The 21,566-nt window shown below is 37.5% G+C and overlaps 1 protein-coding gene across 1 annotated transcript in view; it reads left to right on the top strand.

Moving 5' to 3' along the window:
• The window catches only part of RAD18 (RAD18 homolog (S. cerevisiae)), a 135,446-nt gene that overhangs the window by 36,140 nt on the left and 77,740 nt on the right, over positions 1-21,566 (top strand). Inside the window, exons 5-6 of the mRNA XM_006888949.1 lie at positions 296-366; positions 20,086-20,414. Of these exons, the coding sequence (XP_006889011.1) occupies positions 296-366; positions 20,086-20,414 (400 nt within the window). The remainder of the gene's footprint in view (positions 1-295; positions 367-20,085; positions 20,415-21,566) is intronic.

The following is a 21,566-nucleotide window of genomic DNA, read 5'->3' as shown; positions in this document are numbered from 1 at the left end:
GCACTAGGCCAGTAGAGCTCTGTAAATATACACAGAGAAGTGTATATTACTTTACCAGATGCTTTTGAGATTTTTTTTTTTCACTTTGGGATCTTTTTATTAGGCATTCAGACAATGAATATTGAGTAATCATTTAAAAATCCTTTATTATTTGTAGATAAACATTTTTGGCACTCCTGGAAGACTAGTGGGATAAGTAGTTTCAAGAAGATGGGTCACACAATTTTAGAAATAAAGACTGACAAATTAAATACTGTTCCTCACCTTTTCTGATAAAATTTTTTTCTTTTTCTAGACAGTCACAGAACCAGAGCTGAGAAATAACCGAGTACTAGATGAACTGGTAAAAAGTTTGAATGTTGCACGGTATGATTTAATTTTGTGACTAATTTCTAACTAACTTTTCTTTTAAATGTGCTCCCTTCTTTACTTGTTTGTACTTTACGTTAGGAAATGCAGAGAGGTTCATTTTTGTGATAAAAGAAGGGAAGCATCAGTAGTCATTATTCATAAATGGAGTATCTATCTAGTAATAGTAAAGTTTCATTGTAACAAAATTCTGTCATGACAAGCAATTTAGTTAAAATGGAAATTTTAGCACTTTTTAAGTTTTGGGTGCTACAAGGATGAAACTTCTGTTTCATCTTGTAATTTCCTGCGCCAGCCATCAAATCAGCCACAAGGAACCTTGTGCTGAGTGGGTTCTTTGCTGTTGTGGTGCCATTATTTTTAGACCCTCTCAGTGGACGGAGTTAAGCAGTATATTGTTTGTATACATATGTATGCATTAATTGATGTAGTGTATATCTAAAATTGTTCCTTCTATATCTGCAAATATGGTGCCATTGTTATTAGACCCATTCAGTGAAGAGAGCTAGACAATATATATAAATTATGTGTATATATGAGCACTATATGTAGTAGAGGTGGAAAGCATATTAATCCATATAAATGTTAATGTACATATATAATATATGCATATATACATACATATTAATGTACATATATAAGATATGCATTTTTATATAATATATGTATACATATGTATATATTAGTCCATGTATTATATCTCTAATTGTCTCAAAGAAATATCTATCTATATCTGTTATGTATTAACCTGTTATTCTTAATCTACTTACTCAGCATGTAGAAAGTTATGTATGACATATTTGTGTTTATAATTGTAATATATATAATTGCTGATACTTAAGGTGTTCAAAAGTTATACTATTATTTGTTGGTTGACAAATGCATGATGGTGAAAATGAATTTGATCACCCAGAGAGAGAGAAAAGGGATATATAAAAGCATATTTTATCAAACAATATCTTAAATTGTTTATTTTCGTCACTGCAAGTGAGTTTTATTAAGAATATACAGTGTTTACCTGATTGAGCTAACCTGGGAAAAACTGGGTATCTTTTTTTTTTTTTTTTTTTAAAGTGTTATTTTAACAATTTGGGGTTTTACAATTTTTGCTCTTGTTTAATAAAAAAAATGCTGATTAACTAGAATAAGGGAAGACAATTATAGACAATAATTATGTTGTTGTGGTGTTGTTCATGATTGCCTGCTAGTCAAGCATGACTCATAGTGACCCTATGAACAAAAGGCTTAAAGCCCCTCTGCAACTATCAACATTTACCAAATTTCACAGGGTTTCCAGAGGCATGTTATTTAGGAAGTGGATGCCACTCCTGCTTTCAAACCTGTCATAGTATGTTACTGTTTTTATATGCCATTGAGTCGCTTGCTGTGTATAGCAACCCTGTGTACAGCAGCTCTGAAACCTTCCCTGTCCTGAGCCAGTCTCACTACTTCGGACACACGAGTCTTCATTGCCCCAGTTACTGTATCAATCCATTACATCCTGGGTCAGGAGAGGGATCTCATGTGCTGTCCATCCACTCTTCCTATCATGATGTTCTTCTCCAAGGACCATTATAGATAATAAGAGGAATTAGAAATACTTATAGCCTTTAAGTAAAATAAAATATCTCTTTATAGATTTCTGTGGAAAATTTTTTTTAAAAAAAAGAATATACAATATTTTCTCTTTAATATCTTTTGTTCACCTCTTTAATATCTTGAATTCTTCCTTCTGCTTTGACTTCTTGGAGCTCTAGTGCAATATTTAGAGTCTCTTCTGACATCCATTTTGGTCTTTTCTTCCTTCTCTGTCTTTGTAATGACCTTTTTCACTCTTCCTGGAAGATACTCCTGATATCCTCCCACAACTCATCTGGTCTTTGCTCATTGGTGTTCAAGACCTCAAAGCTGTTCCTTAGATGGTTCTGAAATTCAGGTGGGATAGACTCAAGGTCATATTTTGGTTCCCATGGATTTGATTTCATTTTCCTCAGCTTCAGCTTGAACTTACATTTGAGTAGTTGATGGTCTGTTCCACAGTCAGCACCTAGCCTAGTTTTCACAGCTGATAATTGAGCTTCTCCAGTAGTTCTTTCCTCAGATGTAATCAATCTGATTCCTATGCATACCATCAGGTGAAATCCATGTGTATAACCTGCATTTATATTTCTTATAAAACATATTTGCAATGAATAAGTCATTCTTCAGAATTAAATCATTCTATCTCCAGCTTTATTTCTGTCACCTAGTCCATGTTTTCCAACTACTGATCCTTCTCTGTTCCCAACTTTTGCATTCCAGTCACCCATTATTATTAATACATCTACATTTCTTGTTCGATCGATCTCTGACTGTAAAAGTTGGTAGAAATTTTCTGTTTCCTCTTCTTTAGTTCTGGTTGTTGGTGCATATCCTTGTATGCATATGGATATTATCCTGTCACTCACAATATTGTATTTCAAGAGATATTTAGAAGTGACTTTTTAACTATGAAAGCAAGGTGTATTGCGATGGGAAAGTCTGCTGTTAGAGACCTTTCCAGAGTACTGAAGAGCAGTGGTGTCACTCTGGAGACTAAGGCGTGCCTGATACAGGCCATGCTCTTTGCAATCACTTGCTATGCATTAGAGAGTTGGACAATGACTAGGGAGGATAGAAAGAGAATTGATGACTTTGAGCTGTGGTGTTGAACGAACAGGTTCATCTTGGAGAGGGTTAAACCAGGCTGCTCCTTGGAGGTAAAGATTCTGAAGCTTCATCTGACATACTTTGAACATGTGGCAAGGAGTGACCAGTCACTGGAGAAGGACATCATGTTTGGGAGGGTGGCGGAAGAGTGCAGGAGAAAAAGACCCTCTATGGGGTGGATTGATTCAGTGACTGGGGTAATGGGGGTAAGTGTGTCAGAGACAGTGAGATTGACACAAAATAGAACAGGGTTTAGGGCTGTTGTGCATGGGGTCACTATGAGTTAAAGGCAACTTGACGGCACATAGCAACAACAACATACAATATTTAGAATACAATTAGATGCACGTGTAATTTTACTGTGTGACTTCTAGACTTGTTGGGACATTCTTTTTTCGTTACCATTTTCTAATTGTAATTTTAGTGAAAGTTTATAGAAAGATTGGGTTTTCATTCATTTATTGATACACATGGTCCTTCTTCACCCTACTCTTTCCCCTCAGTACTCTTTGTGATGTACATCTTGTTCCAGATTGTTAATTGTCATACATATAATGGCTAATCATCTATTTCTTCCAGGTAGTCTTTTCCTTCACTTATTCCAGTCCATATCCACTTTTTTCCTGTTCCCTACTCCTCCTCAATCCTGCTTTTATTAGAGTGTTCGTATGCAGTATTTATCCTTTTGTGACTGAGATGTTTTATTCAGCATAATGTCTTTCAGACTCATCTGTGTTGTGTAGTATTTTACAAGGTCATTGTTTTTCAATGTTGTGTGATAACTCTATTGTGTAAATATACCACAGTTTTCCTAACCATTCATTTGTTGATGGACACTTGGGGCTGCTTCCACCTTTTCACTATAGTGAATAGTTCTACAGTAAACATGGGTGTGCATACATCAGTTTGTGTTACAGCTCAGGTTTCTTTAGTATATATTCCTAATAGTGGGATGTTGTTGTTCTGTGCTATTAAGTCGGAACTGACTCATAGCTGACCCTCTTAGGTTTTCAAAGGTAGTGAGTGAATTGCATGGTAAGAGATTGCCCATCCTTCTCCCATGAAGCAGCTGGTGGATTCAACCTGCATGCCTTTGGGATTGTAGTGTAGCTTCTAACCGCTAGGCCACCAGGGCGCCCTACTGATTAGTGAGATATTTGGATAACTGGGTCAAATGGTAGGTCTATTTCCAACTTTTTGAGGAGACACTAGACTACCTTCCATAGTGGTTATATCAGTAACCATGTTGGAACATTTTTGAAGGTAGCTTATATTGCTTCCCAAAATGTAAGGAGATTTTTTACAATAGTTTCATATTTAATAATTTATTTCAATCCTAAAAGTCAAGTTTAGAACCTGGAACACATCCAAAATGCATTATAGAAGTTGACTTATGTTTGCCCAAGCAAAGTCATAAAAAAAGAGGCTATCTTTTCTTAGACTAAGAAGCTTTGAGACTCTCTGAATTCCGTATTTTCAAGTCTTTTAATATTAGTTTTTTAAGTGTAAGAAAGGATGGAGTCATAGTCTTTATCATGAACTTTATTACATTTTTGTTTCTGGTTTTGGTGTGGCTATAACAGGAGTTCTGATAGTGTAGTCTCCCTGAAAGGCTACACGTCTCTGGTGGTTAGAATACATCAGTAGGTCCTTAGGATCAAGGGAAGAACTTGAGTAGTGTGGTGACTTAAGTAAATGATGCATCCCACCCTAATCCTGCCTCATTAACATAATCTAACCCCAGGAAGATGTTACGTATTAGAATACTTCACACAATGAAGGGTGATTATACAATACAGAGAATTGCCTAGCCAAATAGACACATGTTTTGGGAGGATGTATGATCCATGATATATCTAACTGTGTTTCTAGTGCATGTTTACACAGCACATAAAGTAATGATTTAACAATTTTTATACATATTGTTTAGTGGCATTGATTACTTTTTTGACAATGCGACATTCAAATTATTTCTATATGATTGTGCCATTTCCATTAATCTATCTTTGCTGTAGACCTCTACTTCCCGCCTCTTCTCACTTCTAACGACACAGCATTTTTATTATCATAATACATATTTTCTTGGCTTTTGACATAACTGAGAGCTATTTTTTTAAAAAACAGATTCAAATCTGTGAATTTAAGCCAGCCAGTTTGGTCTCACATGGAAGGTTTTGTTTTGGGGTTCCCCCCCCCCACTAGTTTATTTACAAAATTTGAATACAAATTTGAACAAATTCTTTCCATTTCCCTCACCCCTCCACTCATCAAATTGTACAACCCAGTGGCTAATCTCCCCTGTCCCCCTGCACATCCACATCCCTCTGCTTCCAGCCTCTCCCACTCCTCCTGGATCCTTATACTCATTGTGCAATAACGGTTTTATACAATATTTATCTTTATGGGACTGCACTCAGCATAATGCTCTCCAGTTCCTCCCAAGTTAGGTAATAATTTACAAAGTTATTGCTCCTACGTGCTGCATAGCATTCCATTGTGAGAATGTACCATAATTTCTCAATCCTTTCATTTGTGGTTGGACATTTGGGCTGTTTCCATGTTCTTGGCAATGGTGAATAATGCTACTATGAACATTGGTGTGCAAATCTCAGTTTGTGCTTCAGTTCTCATATTCTCAGGGTATATTCCAAGTAGTGGAATAGCTGGGTCATATGGAATTTCTATGTTCACCTTTTTGAGGAAGTGCCAAACTGCCTTCCAGAATGGTTGTACCATTTTACAATCCCACAAGTAAGTAGGGGCAAAAAATCACATGGTTGCAGAATATGTTGAATGGAGGGAGGCTGTAAAAGAATAAAAGAAATAAGATCTGTCGGGGATCTGAAAAGACAGGGTAATAATGAAGATAACCCATTGATGATTACTTTTATGAAACAATGCATGGGAATGATTATATAAAACACAGTGTAAATGAAGAATAGTGTGAAACGCAATGTATATGAATTTTGTAAGTAAACCAACCTAAAGCAACAACAAAAATCCAAAATTAATGCAGTACTCATGGATGATAGTGGTTGGTTTGGTGGGGGGCTGGGGAGGTTTGGTTTTTTTTTTTTTAAAATACATGAGCCAATCTATCATATAGCTAAAAGTTGACCTCTGAAAGTAGTTTCCAACTGTAAAAGGTGTATCTCAGAGTGATAGTCTCAGAGATTTTTGTAGTTTCTACCAGTTTAGAAAGCAGAAAGTGTGGCCTTTGAAAAAAGAATTTGAGGTTTTATTCCTACAATCTCCCCTTCTTCTACCTGGGACTACCTCTGGTCAAAACAGTCATGTTACCTGTGCGTGTCCCTGCTCAGATGAGGCCTTGGTTTGTGTAGCTTTTAGTCCTGTGGGAGTCATTCATTTCTTTCTCTTTTATTCCTCATGAGCCCAACCAATATAAGCACTTCTTGCTTATCCATATAGTTTGGTTACAAAGACCGGGTCATTAGAAAACTAGCATTTAGGGGGAAATGGAGGATTGTTACACTATCACAGCAGTATTACTCCTGCATTGTGGCATTGATTATGGTGGACTTAATCTCTTAGTAATGCAAAATTAATAGGTTCACACTTAGGTATTTTTACTGCCATTGTAAATATGAGCTTTCAGGTAATGAAGTAAGTAGTTGACAAGTGAAACCTAGACACAGATTGCTTGCAAGCTTTTTGAGATGTGACTTACCAAAGTAGAATGTGGAACATAAATTTTATGAACTGTTATGCCAGTTGACAGAGTTATCCACAAGACCACACCTCAAACTCAGTAAATCAGTCCCTAAAAGTGTTTTGAAAATATTTCTAAGTACGTTTTTGTATGCTTTTTAAAATATATGGATATATGTCCAGTAGACACATATATGTATGTGTATAGATATATATGCCTACCAAGATATCTGTATGCGCACACATATTTTCCTATATAGATAAATACATGCCTCTACACACACACACACACACACACACACACACACACACACACACACACTTCCTATATGCATATAAGTATTATACCTACCTCTTTAACCATATTGCTTTTCCTGGACATAAATATCTGTTACTTAATTGATTTTCTCCCTCCTGCAGTCTCCTTTTAAGCCCTGATAATCACTAGTAAATGTTGATTTCTGGATACATATCTAATCTTTTGAAATAAAAAGTTGTACGGGGTTTGTCCTTTTGATTGGCTTATTTAATTCAGTATATCTTTCAGCTTTGTGCATAAGATATAGTGCATCAAGCATGGAACTTACTATTGAGGATTTGATTTTTCTCTGGACTATAAAACTGTATCCCAAGGATTTGATCCTGTGCCAGTACGAGGAGGTCTGCTCAGCTAACCAAATGGCTGCATGTCTTCAGAAGGTCAAATCCACTAGTGTCCTCAAGGGAGAAAGATGGACAATGTGCTCCAGTTAAAATTTGCAGCCTTGGAACTCAGTAGAGAATCAGCTATAAGTTAGAATCAACTACACAGGAATGAGTTTGACTTTTCAAATGCAGAAAACATAACAGGATTTGTACTAAGAAAGGGTGCATCACAAATAACAGCATCTGTTGAAGAGAAGTGATTAGTATCTTTGAGTTCACAGACGTTTGAGCAACTTAAAAGGAGACCTTGAAATACTTGAATTCACCTCTCATTTCCTTTCATAAAAGGAATAGTATGACTATTTTAGAGACTTGTGGAAGGATGGGAAGCATTCTTTGTAGATGTTGTCCTTCTTAAGTAGCATTATCATTATGGTGAGCATTTCTTGGACATTTGTGACACTTCATTTACAATGCTGATGAAAGGAAGTTTAATTTTTGCACTAAAATGTAAGAGGTTTTGTCATTTGTCAATTTAGTCTCTTTCCTATTTATCATTGCCATTTTATATGCCACTTGATCCATTTGAGCTGTAGTGTTAAATAAGAACACTGTATACCCTGTGGACTGTTAAAAGAACAAACAAATATGTCTTTGAGAAATTGAAACCAGAGTGCTCATTAGAGGCAAGGATGGTGAAGCTTTTTGGGTATGTGATAAGAGGGACAAATCTTTAGAAGAAGACATTATGCTAGGAGTAATGATCATCAAAAGAGTGGAAGACCCTCAACAAGATAGACTGACACAGTGACTATAAGTGGACTCAAGTACATCACAACTTATGAGGATAGCAAAGGATAGGGACGATTTCAAATCCGTTGTTTATAGGATCACTGTGAGTTGTAGTTGACTTGGTAACACATAACAATATGGTTTTTAAGGGATACACAGAGTCACTGACTGTACTAAAAAGATTTGGGCTGCACTGAACCATTTCAAGATGTAGCATGTGATCACAAATTGTAAAGAGGCAAAACTTCAGTCTTTACTGAGCATTGACACAAAAAAGGACCCATGAATTGATGGGATATCATTTGATATTGTTTAAAAAAACAAATGTAGCCACAGACATGCTCACCACACTCTGCCAGCAAATATGGAAGACAGTAACCTGGCCAAGTGACTAGATGAGATCCGTATTTGATCCCATTCCCCAAAATGCTTTTCCAACAGTGTGGAAAATTAAAAGACAAAACAACAACAAAAATAACATTAATATCACATAATAAGTAAAATCTTGCTGAGCATTATTAAAAAAAAATACTGCAAGAATACATCGACAGGTGAGCTCTGGTGGCCTAGTGGCAAGAAGCTGCACTGCAATCAGAGAGGCACGCTGTTCACATCCACCAGATGATCTGCTGGAGGAGGGGCAATGCAATCTCCTCCTGTACCAGTCAGATCCGATTTGACAGTCTACACACACAAATAATAAAGTTTAAAAAAAAATTAAAAAAAAAAAAAAGAATACATCGACAGGGAACAGCCAGAAGGTCAAACTGGATGCAGAAAAGACTGTAGCATGAGGGGTTTCATGTAGCATGTCAGGTGGTTCTTGAATGAAATCAGAGATTACCAGAAAGACATTTACTTTTATTGACTATGCAAAGGTGTTTATGTGGTTCATAACAAATTATGGATAATATTAAGAAGAATGACACTCAAAACACTTAATTGTACTCATTTGAAATCAATATACATATACCAGGAGCAGTTGTCCAAACAGCACAAGGGAACACTGCATGGTTTAAAATGGGGAAAGATGTGCATCAGAGTCCCTTTCTTTTGTAAGAGTCCTTTTGATTGTAAAAGGAGCAGATACAATATCAAGGTGGCTAAGTCTGACTATTCTACCTGCTTCATAAAGAGGAACTGTCTTCATCAATAATATCCATACCATCAATAATATCCATACTGATTGTACTCATAAGAAACCTATACTTGGATCAGAAAGCATTCATCAGAACAGAGCAAGGAAACACTGCATGGTTTAAAATCAGGAAAAGAATGCATCTGGATGCATCCTGTCTCCATACCTTTTCAAACTATATGCAGAACAGATCATTTGGAAGACTGAACTTTATGAGGAGGAATGTGGCATCAGGCTTGGCAGAAGACTTATCAACAGCGTACATTACGCAGAAGACACATCTTGCTTGCCTAAACTGAGGAGGGCCAAACATTTTCTGCAGTAGGTCAAGGACTGTAGTCTTCAATATGGATTGAAGCTCAACATAAGAAGACAAAAATTCTTGCAGCATTATTATAGAAGGAGACAAGATTGAGGTTGTTAACAATTTCTTCTTGTTTGGCTCCACAGTCAACAGATGAATTGCTCTGGGGAAGGCCAGGGACCTCTCAGAAGTGTTGAAGAGCAATGATATCAGTCTGGAGACTGAGGTACACCTGATCCAAGCCATGGTCTTTGCAATTACTTGCTATATATGTATCAGAGAGCTGGATAATGACTAAAGATGACAGAAGAATTGATGCATTTGAATTTTGGTTCTGGAGAAGAATATTGAGCATACCATGGACTGCAAGAGAACACACAGGTTTATATGGGAGAGGGTGAAACCACGCTGCTCCTTGGCAAGGATTTTGAAGCTCCGCCTCACCTATTTTAGGCATGTGGTGAGGAGGAACCAGTTCCTGGAGAAGGGCATCCTGCTTGGAAGGGTCAAAGGACAACACAAGAGAGGAAGACCCTGGATGAAATGGATTGACAGAGTAAGTAGGATAATGGGAACAGGTGTATTGGAGACAGTGAGACTGGTTCTGGATAGAGCAGAGTTCAGAGCTGTTGTAGAGGGTCACTGTGAGTTGGAAGTGATTCAATGGCACATAATAACTAAAATAGCTACAAGTTTAGACCTCCCACCCTACATCCTCCTGAACCTTTTTTTAATCAATCATTGGGTCAGAGTTCATTGTAAGACTCATAGACATACTCACAGGTGTTGAGTTTATTAGAGAATAGGTTGAAGAGTAGGGGAGACAAAGAATATCTCAAAAGGGAAGCCCAGGTTTAATGCAGCAGTCCTGCATTAAGGCAGATTAACAGCAAGGCACAATTCCTCAGTTTGTGAATGTCCACATTCAATTCAACAGTACGAATGCCTCTGGTTTTTTTCAATCATCCAGCAAACTTTGTCTCAGAACAGTTTTATAAGTCAGCTTTCCCTTCAGTTGTCCAGCAAGTAAAATCTTTAACTCTGGCCTTTATCCTAGAGTTCCTCTGGTTGTAACCATGCCACAGTCTCTTCACAGCAGTATCATCTGTTGTTGCCAGGGTACCTCAGTGTGGAAAGCTCTCTCTTAAATTGGTTCCACATCTGTTGATAATTTGTAATAGCATTTGTATGCAGTTAAGGTAGCTGGGTGCCATCCCTCCCTTCCCCATGTGAACTAACACAATGAAAAGCCAACTTTTAGGGTTTCTGAGACCACAGATCATGCTCTAGCTTTTCTAGCCATGATCTCTCATTATCTGAAGAATCAACCTTCCATTTACCATCTATATTCATGTAAGTATGTAAAGCCACCTGCTTCACTCCTTAAATCTTAATCCTTCCATTTTAGATAGTCAATTTCTGATCTGCCCAGTCCCAGGAAAACAGTCCTCTAAGGAAACAAGCTGCTTCTCTCCTCTGCCTCCTTCTTCTCAAGAATCTTCTATTGCAGTTGAAACTTTGAACATCTGCATCTCATCATTGGACTGACTGGCAGCACCCTGATGGATGGAGAAGAAATTGAGGTTATTAACAGTTACAGGCAACTTGGTACATAATCAACAACATTTTTTTTAAAGTCCACGTATCCATATTTTCTTTAAAATATCATAGTTACTTTGAAATCCTTATTTGATAATGCCCTTTGGATCACATCTAGATGCTTTTTAGCCATTTTATCTTGGTTATGGGTTAATTTTTCTTTTCATGTTTAAGTAATTTTTAAATTTACTGAACATTATGCAGGATATTTTACAAAGACTTACCTTCCTTTTAAAGATGGTCAGTTTTGTTCTGACAGGCAGTTACAAGATCAGAGCTTGATTTTACATTTGTTGTATTTATTTAAGACACTTTTTGACAATTTCCTGGATTTTGTCCTTTGTAAGAGTGTATTCCTTAAGCTCTGGTATATTAGTGGTAAGGAATTGCACAATCTAAAGGTTAACAGTTTGAATTCACTAATTGCTCTGCAAGAGAAAGATGGACAATCTCCTGGGCAATTTACTGCCTTTAAAATCTCCTAGAGAGTCAGCTGTGGGTCATTTCCAACTCATTGGTACCCAACAACAACAACAGTCCTTTTCGAGTCTGAAGAGATTATCCAAGGAATGCATAAAACACAATACGTGTAAATGAGACACAGTGTGTATATGAATTTTGTGTGCAAACCAATATAAAATAGGAATAAAAAAGACAAAAAAAGAATACCAATGGCCTGTCAGCTTTGGCTGGGCAAACCTTCAAATGCTTTCCAGCACTGACCTTGGAATTTGAGTCTCCCAGGAGCTGTTTTCTGTTTTAATGCACCATCGTGGTGGAAATGACTCATACCTGACCCTCTAATGGATTTTCAGAGGCTATAAATTGCATGGGAGGAAATTACCTGTTTTTCTCCCTGACAGCCAGTAGTGTATTCAAACTTACTGCCTGTTGGTTGACAACACTTTTTGTACATTAGGTCACCAAAACTTCCTAGGCCCTTTGCCATTTTGCACAAAAAGCCCTAGAGATGATCAGGAATAAATGATAATTTCTCAATAGGATTTTAGAATTTCTGTTTTGTGGCTAGTTCTCTAGCATTCTCAATCCCAAGCTATCTTTGCTTAGAATTTTTATCTCTGCTTCATCTACCTAACAAGGTTACAACTCCATTTTTGGCCTTCAGTGTGATACCCAGCTCCTACAAAATGCATAAAAACAATGATGAGTCACTTCTTGTTTTTCTTCTCTTCCAAGGATTGCAGCCTTGTGTTGACTATAGCTCAGTGTCTCCTGACAATTGTTTTTCTTTTCCCCTCAAACGACTTTACTGAGACATAGTTTATAGGCCATAAGTTATTATTTTTTTTTTTACTAGTTTCCTACAGTTGTTCATGTACACTATGTTTCATTCATGTACATGGATGGCGAAGAGATTGAGATTGTTCACAGCCTCAGTTTCCTCGGCTCCACAGTCAACACTCTTGGCACCAGCAGTCAGAAAATCAAAAAGCGTATCGTGATGGGAAAGTCTGCTGTTAGGGACCTCTCTAAAGTACTCAGGAGCAACAGTGTCTCTCTGGAGACTAAGGTGCGCCTGATACAGGCCATGGTATTTGCAATCGCTTGTTATGCATCAGAGAGTTGGACAATGACTAGGGAGGACAGAAGGAGAGTGGATGCTTTTGAGCTGTGGTGCTGGAGAAGAGTACTGAATGTACCATGGACTGCCAGGAAAACAAACAGATTCATCTTGGAGAGGATTAAACCAAGCTACTCCTTGGAGGCAAGGATTCTGGGGCTTCGTCTGACATACTTTGGACACGTTGCAAGGAGGGACGGGTCCTTGGAGAGGGACATCATGCTTGGGAGGGTGGAGGCACAGCGCAGGAGGGAAGACCCTCTATGAGATGGATTGATTCGGTGACTGGGGTACTCGGGATGGGTGTGTCAGAGGCAGTGCGGTTGGCGCAGGATAGAGCAGGGTTTAGGGCTGTTGTGCATAGGGTCGCTATGAGTCGAAAATGACTTGACGGCACATAACGACAACCACAACATAGTTGTTATGGCTATTATCATTCCGTCTTTTCAAGTCTCCATTGAATCTTTTCTTTGCCCCTTTTTGCTGCCCTCTAATCTCAGCTATCCTAATGATTTTTCTCCCCTTTCACCTATTTCTGCTCTCTCTTCTTCTCTTTTGAACATTTATATTTGCCTTCTTCTGTTTTCAGAATAATGTTCCTATGATTCTTAATTTACCTTATATGTCGTGAGTTATTTCACTCAGCATAATGATCTCAGGACTCTTCTATGTTATAAAGTATTTTACGTAATTGATGTTCCTTAGTGATGCATCGTATTCCTTTATGTGAATGTACCACAGTATCTCAATCCTTTCATTTGATGATGGGCATTAAGGCTACTTTATGTTTTCTTATTATTGTGAATAATGCTGTGGTGAACATAAATGTACATATTTTTGTTAGTGTCTCAGTTCTGATATCCTTGGGACATAATACTGGCAGTGAATTAGCTAATTTGCGTCTCTGATTTGCTAGTGATTTTGAACATTTCTCATGTTTGTTAGTCATCTGAATGTCCTCTTTTGTGAAGAATCTTTGCATGTCTTTTACCCATTTTGTAATTGGGTTATCAGTCTTTTTCTTGTAGAGGCTCAGTAGTATTGTGTAAACATTAGTTATAAGGCTTTTGTCAGAAATGTTGTTGCCAAATGTGTTTTTTTTTCCAGTCTGTGGGCTTTCTTTTCACCCTATTGGAGAGAATTTTTGATGCACAAAAGATTTGATTTTAAAAAGGTCTCATTTGTTAGTTTTATCCTCTCTTTGTTATGCATTTTTAGTTATGCTTGCAAGGCTATTCATGCTATAGACTTTTTGTCATATGCTGTGGATTATAAACTGACCCATAACTGACCCTTCAGCAAGTTTTTAGAGGCTGTAAATCACATTAGAGGAGATTGCCCATCCTTCTCCCATGAAGCATCTGCTGGATTTGAACTGTGTGCCTTTGGGATTTTAGTGCAGCTTCTTAACACTAGGCCATCTTGTAAATTTGTTCCCATTTTGTGTCTTATGATTGTTATGTTTTGGATTTTACCCCTAGGTAGCTGAATTAACTTTTCTGTATAGTATTAGATATAAATCCTTTTTCAGTATGTAAATGTCCAGTTTTACTAGCACCATTTGTTGAAGAGACTGTCATTTCTCCATTCAGTGAGGTTTCTTTCTTTGTCTAATGTTAGTTGACTATGGACTGCCAGGAGAACAAACAGGCTCATCTGGAGAGGGTGAAACAGGCTACTTGGAGTCAAGTATTCTGTAGTTCTGTCTGACATACTTTGAGCATGTTGCAAGGAGAGACAGTCCTTGGGGAGGGGCATCATGCCTGGGAGTGTGCAGGGATAGCACAGGAGAGGAAACTCCTCAGTGAAATGGATTGATACAGTAACTGGGGTAAATGGGAGTAGGTGTGTCAGAGACAATAAGGTTGGCTTAGGATAGGGCAAGGTTCAGTGTTGCTATGCATTTGGTTGCTATGTTGCAAGCAACTCAATGGCACACAACAACATAGATAGATGGGTTGATTTCTGGATTCTTGATTTCTTCCATTGACTTATGTGTCTGTCATTGTACCAATATTTTGGTTACTATAGCTGTGTAGAATGGTTTTTTTGGTTTTTTTTTTTTTAAGTTAGGTTTGTGGTTTTTTTTTTTATTTTAGTGAAAATTTACAGACTTTGGATTTCCAGTCATTCATTGTTGCACAATTTCCTTCCTCCCTGCCCACCCCTCCCCACGAGTTCACATTCCTCTTGGAAAAGTAAAAAAAATTTTTAAAAATTAAAATTCTTTCATTGTTATGCAACCCCACCCCACCCCCAGTCCACTCCACTATGCAGCTTTTATTCTGGACTCTTGTCATGACAATAATACCTAATCATGTTTTCCCCTCGTCTACTTCAATGCAGTATACATTATTTAACCCCTCTTAGGTTCTCCCCAACTCTGATATCAGACCTGCTTTAGAACAGTGGAACTATGCAATATTTATCCTTTTGTGATTGAGATATCTCACTCACTATAATGTCCTCCAGGGTCGCCCATTTTGTATATTTCATGAATTCCTTCTTTTTCAGTGCAGCATAGTATTCCATTGTGAATATACCAAAGCTTCTCTAGCCATTCCTTTTATGATGGGCACTTGGGTTGTTTCCAGCTCTTTGCTATTGTGAACAAAGCCACAGTAATCATGGGTGTGCGTATATCTCCTTGAGTAGCAGTTCTGGTTTCTTTAGGGTATTTCCCAGTAGTGGAATTGCTGGGTCAAATGGTATTTCTATTTGCAACTTTTTGAGAAAGCGTTGTACAGCCTTCCATAGTGGTTGCACCATTTTATACTCCCACCAACAGTGAATAAGGGTTCCAATTTCTCCACAATCTCGCCAGCATTTGTTGTCTGCTGTTCTGTTAAATTTTGCTCTTCTTACTGGAGTGAGATGAAATCTCATAGTTTTGATTTGCATCTCCCTTAGAGCTAGGGATTTTGAACATTTCTTCATGTGAATGTCTTCTTTGGTGAAGTGTCTGTCCATATCCTGTGCCCATTTTTCAATTGGGTTGTTTTCCTTTTTGTTGTTGTGCTTGAGTATTTTATAAATTCTAAATGTAAGTCCCTTATCAGACATGTCATTACCAAATACATTTTCCCAGTTTGTGGTTTCCCTTTTTACCCTCTTGGAGAACTTTTTGGATGTGCATAGGGCTTTTATTCTTAGAAGGCCCCATTTATCTATTTTATCTTCTTCTGGCTGCAGGTTTTTCATGATGCTTGGAAGACTGTTCATTATGTGGATTAGGGCTTCTAGAGTTCTTCCAAGCTTTTCTCTAATGGTTTTAGTCCTAGGTCTTTGATCCACTTTGACATGGTTTTTATGTATGGAGTGAAGTGTGGATCATGCTTGAGTTTTCTACAGAGAGTTTTCCAGTTTTGCCAACACCGTTTGTTAAAAAGGTTGTCATTTCCCTACTTAACTGATTCCATCTCCTTGTCAAAAATCAGTTGACCATAGGTAGATGGGCTGATTTCTGGGTTTTCAATTCTATTCCATTGATCTAAGTGTCTGTCATTGTACCAGTACCACTCTGTCTTTTTTTTTAAAAGAAAAAAAAATTACTCATTTTAATGAACATTTACAGAGATTTTGGAAGTACCATTCTGTCTTGACCACCATGGCATTGTAGTAGGATTTGAAATCAGGGAGACAAAACAACTATGAGATATCATCTCACCCCAGTAAAAAATAGCAAAATTTAACAGAACAGCAAGCAACAAATGCTGGCGAGGATGTGGAGAAACTGGAACTTTTATTCACTGTTGGTGGGAATGTAAAATGGTGCAACCGTGTGAATAGCGGTATGGCACTTTCTAAAAAAATTGCAAATAGAGATACCATTTGACCCAGCAATCCCATTACTGGCAGTATACCTCAGAGAGACCATAACTGCCATCCAAACAGATATATGCACACCCATGTTTATTGCAGCTTTGTTTACAATAGCAAAGAGTTGGAAGCAACCTAAGTGCCCATCAACAAACAAATGGATACAGAAGCTGTGGTATATTCACACAATGGAATACTACGCTGCACTGAAAAACAAGGAACTCATGCAATATTATTCATAGTGTGTGACCCTGGAGGACATTATGCTGAGTGAAATATCTCAGTCACAAAGGGACAAATACTGCATAGTGCCACTGTTGTAGAATGGGTCTGACATCAGGGTTGGGGTAAGACTGATAAAAAACTGGATAAATTATGTATACTGTATTGAAACAGATGAGGGAAAGAACAGATTAGAGGCAATATATGATTGAGTATTATGGTTAGCACAGGAATTCAGAATTAAGGTTGCATAGAGAAGTGCACTCGGGATGGGGCATGGGGGGGAAGGGATGGGGGAATTGTATACCAATGAAGGAATTTTTTTTTCTTTTTCTTTTTGGAGAGGGGAGCAAACTGGTGGGCAGGGAGAAAAGTGTGGCAATGAATGAATGGAAATCCAAAATCTCTGTAAATGTTTATTAAAATTAATTAAAAAAAAAAGGAAGAAAAGAAATTAGGGAGATGCCTCCTACCTTGTTTTCTCTTTTTAACATGTTGCCCCACACTTAAAATTGATGACTGTGCTTAGAAGCACATTTGCTGTCATTTGCGGCAATGTTAAGGAGTGCTTTGCTTATTGGGGCCTCTTTCCAGTCCAAATAAAATTGGAAATTGCCTTTTCTAGATCATTGAAGAATGGAATTGGTATTTGTATTGGGATTGCATTAAACGTGTAAATTGCCCTTGGTTGTATTGTCATTTTCACAATATTGAGTCCTCTTATCATGAACAAGATATGTTCTTCTGTTTCTCCAGGTCTTTTTTTGTTTCTTGTAGTAATGCTTTGTAATTTTCTTTGAATAGATCCTTTGTATTTCTGGTTAGATTTATTCCCAATTATTTACTTTTGTGATTAGCTATTGTAAAGAGTATTGTTTTTCCTAGCTCCAGCTCTGTATTTGTCACTGTAGAGAAATCCAATTGATTTTTATCTGTTGATCTTGTATCTTGCTACTTTGCTGAATTGGTCAACTATGTCCAGTAGTTTTCTTGCTGAATATTTTGGGTTTTCTAAGTATATTATCATATCATCGGCATATAGAGATAATTTTACCTCTTCTTTGCCAGTTTCGATACCTTTTATTTCCTTCTCTTGTCTTACTGCAATCGCTAAGACTTCCAATACAATATTGAATAGCAGAGGTGATAGTGGGCCTCCTTGCCTAGTTCCTGTTCTCAAAGGGAATGCCTTTAATCTCCGTTGAGAACAATGTTGGCTCTCGGGTTTGCATATATACTTTTTACTATGTTAAAGAAATGTGTAGTATGTTTTGAGATCAGGGAGTGAGATACCTCTTACTTTTTGGTTTTTGCAAGAGCTTTGCTTATTCAGGGTCTCTTTCCTTTCCAGACTAATCTGGAAATTGCCTTTTCTTTCTCCTTTAAAAATGAATTTGGTATCTATATTGGGATTGTGTTCACCCTGTAGATTGCTTTTGGTAGGATTGTCATTTTCACAATATTGAGTGTTTTCATCTATGAAGAGGGAATAATTTTTTCCATTTATTTAGATCTCTTATTGTTTCTTATAGTAATGTTTTATAGTTTTCCTTATAAAGGTCTTTTGTGTTTTTTCCTAGTATTTCATCTTTTGGTTGGCAATTGTAAGTGGTCTTGCTTTTCTTGTTTCCTATTCTGTGCTTTCTTTGTTGCTGTAGAGAAATCCAAATGATTTTTTTTTTTTTGGTATTTTGAACTTACAGCTTGTCACTCTCCTGAATTAGTTTACTACTATGGCTAACAGGTTTTTTGTTGAGTCTTTGATATTTTTTGTGTACACTATTTTATTGTCTACATATAGTTACAGTTTCACCATCTCTTTGCCAGTTTAATTTTCCTTCCATCTTGTCTTTGTTAATTTTTTTGTAGTAAGGTCTTAATTCAGGCCTTCGCAAACTCTATGAACAGTAGAGCACACTTAGAATCCAGGGCAGGCTTCAGAGCTACTATAAATAGGGTCACTATGGGTCACAGGTGACTTGATGGCACATAACAACAAGAACAAGGTCTCATTATGGTTTTTGTCTTCTATTTCACTGAATCTCTGTTCCATCTGTTCTATCCTGTTTATTTGTTCTATATTGATGATTTCCTCAATATTGGTCTTAGTATTCCAATTTGCATTTTCATGGTATTCGAGTTTTTCTAGTACTGTGTTGGTTGTACCCTTTCTGTCTTGTATTGAGTTTTAAATTCTTGCATCTCTTTACCAATGATTTCATTTCTCTCTTCCATAATTTGTAACTTCTTCAGTACTAATTCTTAGAACTCCATAAAAGTGTGTATTCCTTCTGCCTTCCAGTCTCCAGTGTATTCACTGAATTCTCAGTCTGGTCGGTCTACTTTTTATTACAAGGTGTTTTCTGCTTTTTCATAATGTTTGATCCTGCCTGCTCTTTCCTTGACATTATGTAGCATTGTTTTGGTATATATGAGGTAGCTCCTGTTGTGTCGATGTGAGTAGTTGCTATTGTCTTTATTATATCAGTTTGCTGAGGGTGATTTTCTTAATAGGTCTCAGCAGTGGCCTCCAGGCTTCAGTGAGAGACCTGCCATTGCCATGCTCTTGGACCAGACGAGGAAATGCTGGCTCAGCAACAAAGGCAGCAGGCTAACTTTAGGGTGGGAAGCCTGTGGGCTGTGTGCTTTTGGGCCTGGGGTCAGGGTCAGGGGGCAAGCTCACCAGTAATGGCAGCAGAGACCTTCAGGCTCTGGGTTTCTGTGGGAAACCTGTGATTCATGCACTCCTGGACTGGGACTGGGAGAGAAAGCTTAGTAGCAAAGGCAGTAGGCTCTCTTCTCTAACAGTTGGTGTTAGCCAGAATTTACAGGTATTTGTGGTTAGAGAATAAATCAGATCATTAAATGTTCTTCATGGCCAGAACATAAAGTAGGTCCATTTTCTTTTATAGATGCATTCACTCCTATTTAAGTTAGATAGGGAGCTCTTGTAGTTTGTAGGGATGTTGTGATGCTAACTAACCTTAAGATTCTACCAGTTTCAATCCACCAGTGACTGAAGGAGAAAGGTGGACAATCTCCTCCTTTAAGATTTTTATCCTCAGAAAACCTGCTGAAGGGTCAGCTATGAGTCAGTTCTTACTTGATTGTAGTGAGTTGTAGTTTATCTAGAAAAATTTACTTTTATTTGGTTCTTATCACTGAGTAAGTGCAGTGTTTCATCAGACTGTGTTAATTGGAAAAACAGTGTAGCTCATTTGACATTTTGATTGTCTGTCGTGTCCTTTGTGTTTGAAGGAATCACCTGTTGCACTTTGCCTTCAAGTCACCAGAGTCACCACCCACATTGTCTCTTGCTTCCTCTTCTTCAAAGAACCATACTGCTAAAGCACATACTCCTTTTGACTTCAGACATTCTCTAAAGCAAAATTTCTTGACCCGAGAAATTGGTGGTTCTACATCAAAATTATTGCCAAAAGAAAACAAAAGTGAATTCAGCCATCAAGAAAAGAGGAACACTTGTGCAAAGATAAAAGAGACACCTTCTGTAGAAGATGCAGCTCCAGGGCCTTCAGGTATTATTCCAGTGACACCCTCTACATCCACTTTGAAACACGTAACTAAAGGTAGGAAAATACGTTTCCATTTGTATTTTCTTAATGGAAATCTTCCCTATAAAACAGGAGTAAATGAGCATCGGGGAAGATAAAGGATGAGAAAAAGGAGGGAAAAGGGAACTCCAGATTTCACCAAGTCACAGTCCCAGCGATTGACCTGGATTGTGCTTATAGGGAAGTCCCCACCCCCCTTTCTTAAAGAATCCAAGTCAATTGCTGCATGAGTTTTATTTTACACTTGAGTATTGCATTCTTGTTTACTTGTCAGCTTTTAGCCCTCCCTCCCTACTCGTCTTATCCTGTCTAACCATTCCAGTTTTCTGGTTTAATCTTCAGGTGCTGTTTTGATCATTCTTTGCCACTGCTTAAATGCCTTCAATGGTTCCCCAGTGCATTGTGAATCAAGTCCAACTTTTGCATGCTCACATTTAAAGACTTTGCTCATTTGTCTCCTACTTATGACATTTCCCAGCTTTCCCTCTAAAAAGCTTGCTGTGGCTACCAGTTTCCCCGTTGTTTTTTTATACTCTATGTATAAATATTTTCAAGTTTATACTTAAATTTAAACTTTTTTTTTTTTAATTTAAACTTTTGAAATGATTGACAAACTATGGTCTTTGGGTTAAATCTGGCTTGCCATCTACTTTAGTAAGTAAAGGCCACATATGTTTTTTGTTTGTTTTGAGGGGAAATAGTTATGATAGATGTATTAGAAAGTTATAGCCCCAAAGGGATGGGCCTTCCCCCTTGAAAGGAGATAAGGCAAAACAAACAAACAAAAAAACAAAAAATAAAAAAAGAAAGGAGATAAGGCAAAAGGCCACTTACATTTGTTTACTTATTTTCTGTGGCTACTTTCTAGCTATTGGGGCAGAGTTTAATAGGAAACCATAGGGAATACAAGGTCTAAAATACTTGCTATTGCTTCTTAATGAATGGAGCCCTGAGCCCTGGAGGTACAACAGTTAAGCACTCATATACTAACAGAAAGGCCCACCCAACACATTGATGGGAAAAGGCCTAGCTCTGATTATATCCAAGAAAACTTAGAGGAGCAGTTTTATTTCGTCGCATCAGGTCAGATCACTATGGGTCAGAAAAAGAACTATTCCACTTTTCTGACAATGTCTGTTAACAGTGTTCTACACCTTGATTTTATGC

This window comes from Elephantulus edwardii, unplaced genomic scaffold (genome assembly GCF_000299155.1).
Source record: "Elephantulus edwardii isolate Elephantulus edwardi_28Jun2011 unplaced genomic scaffold, EleEdw1.0 scaffold00073, whole genome shotgun sequence".
NCBI lineage: Eukaryota > Metazoa > Chordata > Mammalia > Macroscelidea > Macroscelididae > Elephantulus > Elephantulus edwardii.
Note: the sequence above shows the minus strand (reverse complement) of the source record. Positions and strands in the feature narration are given on the sequence as shown.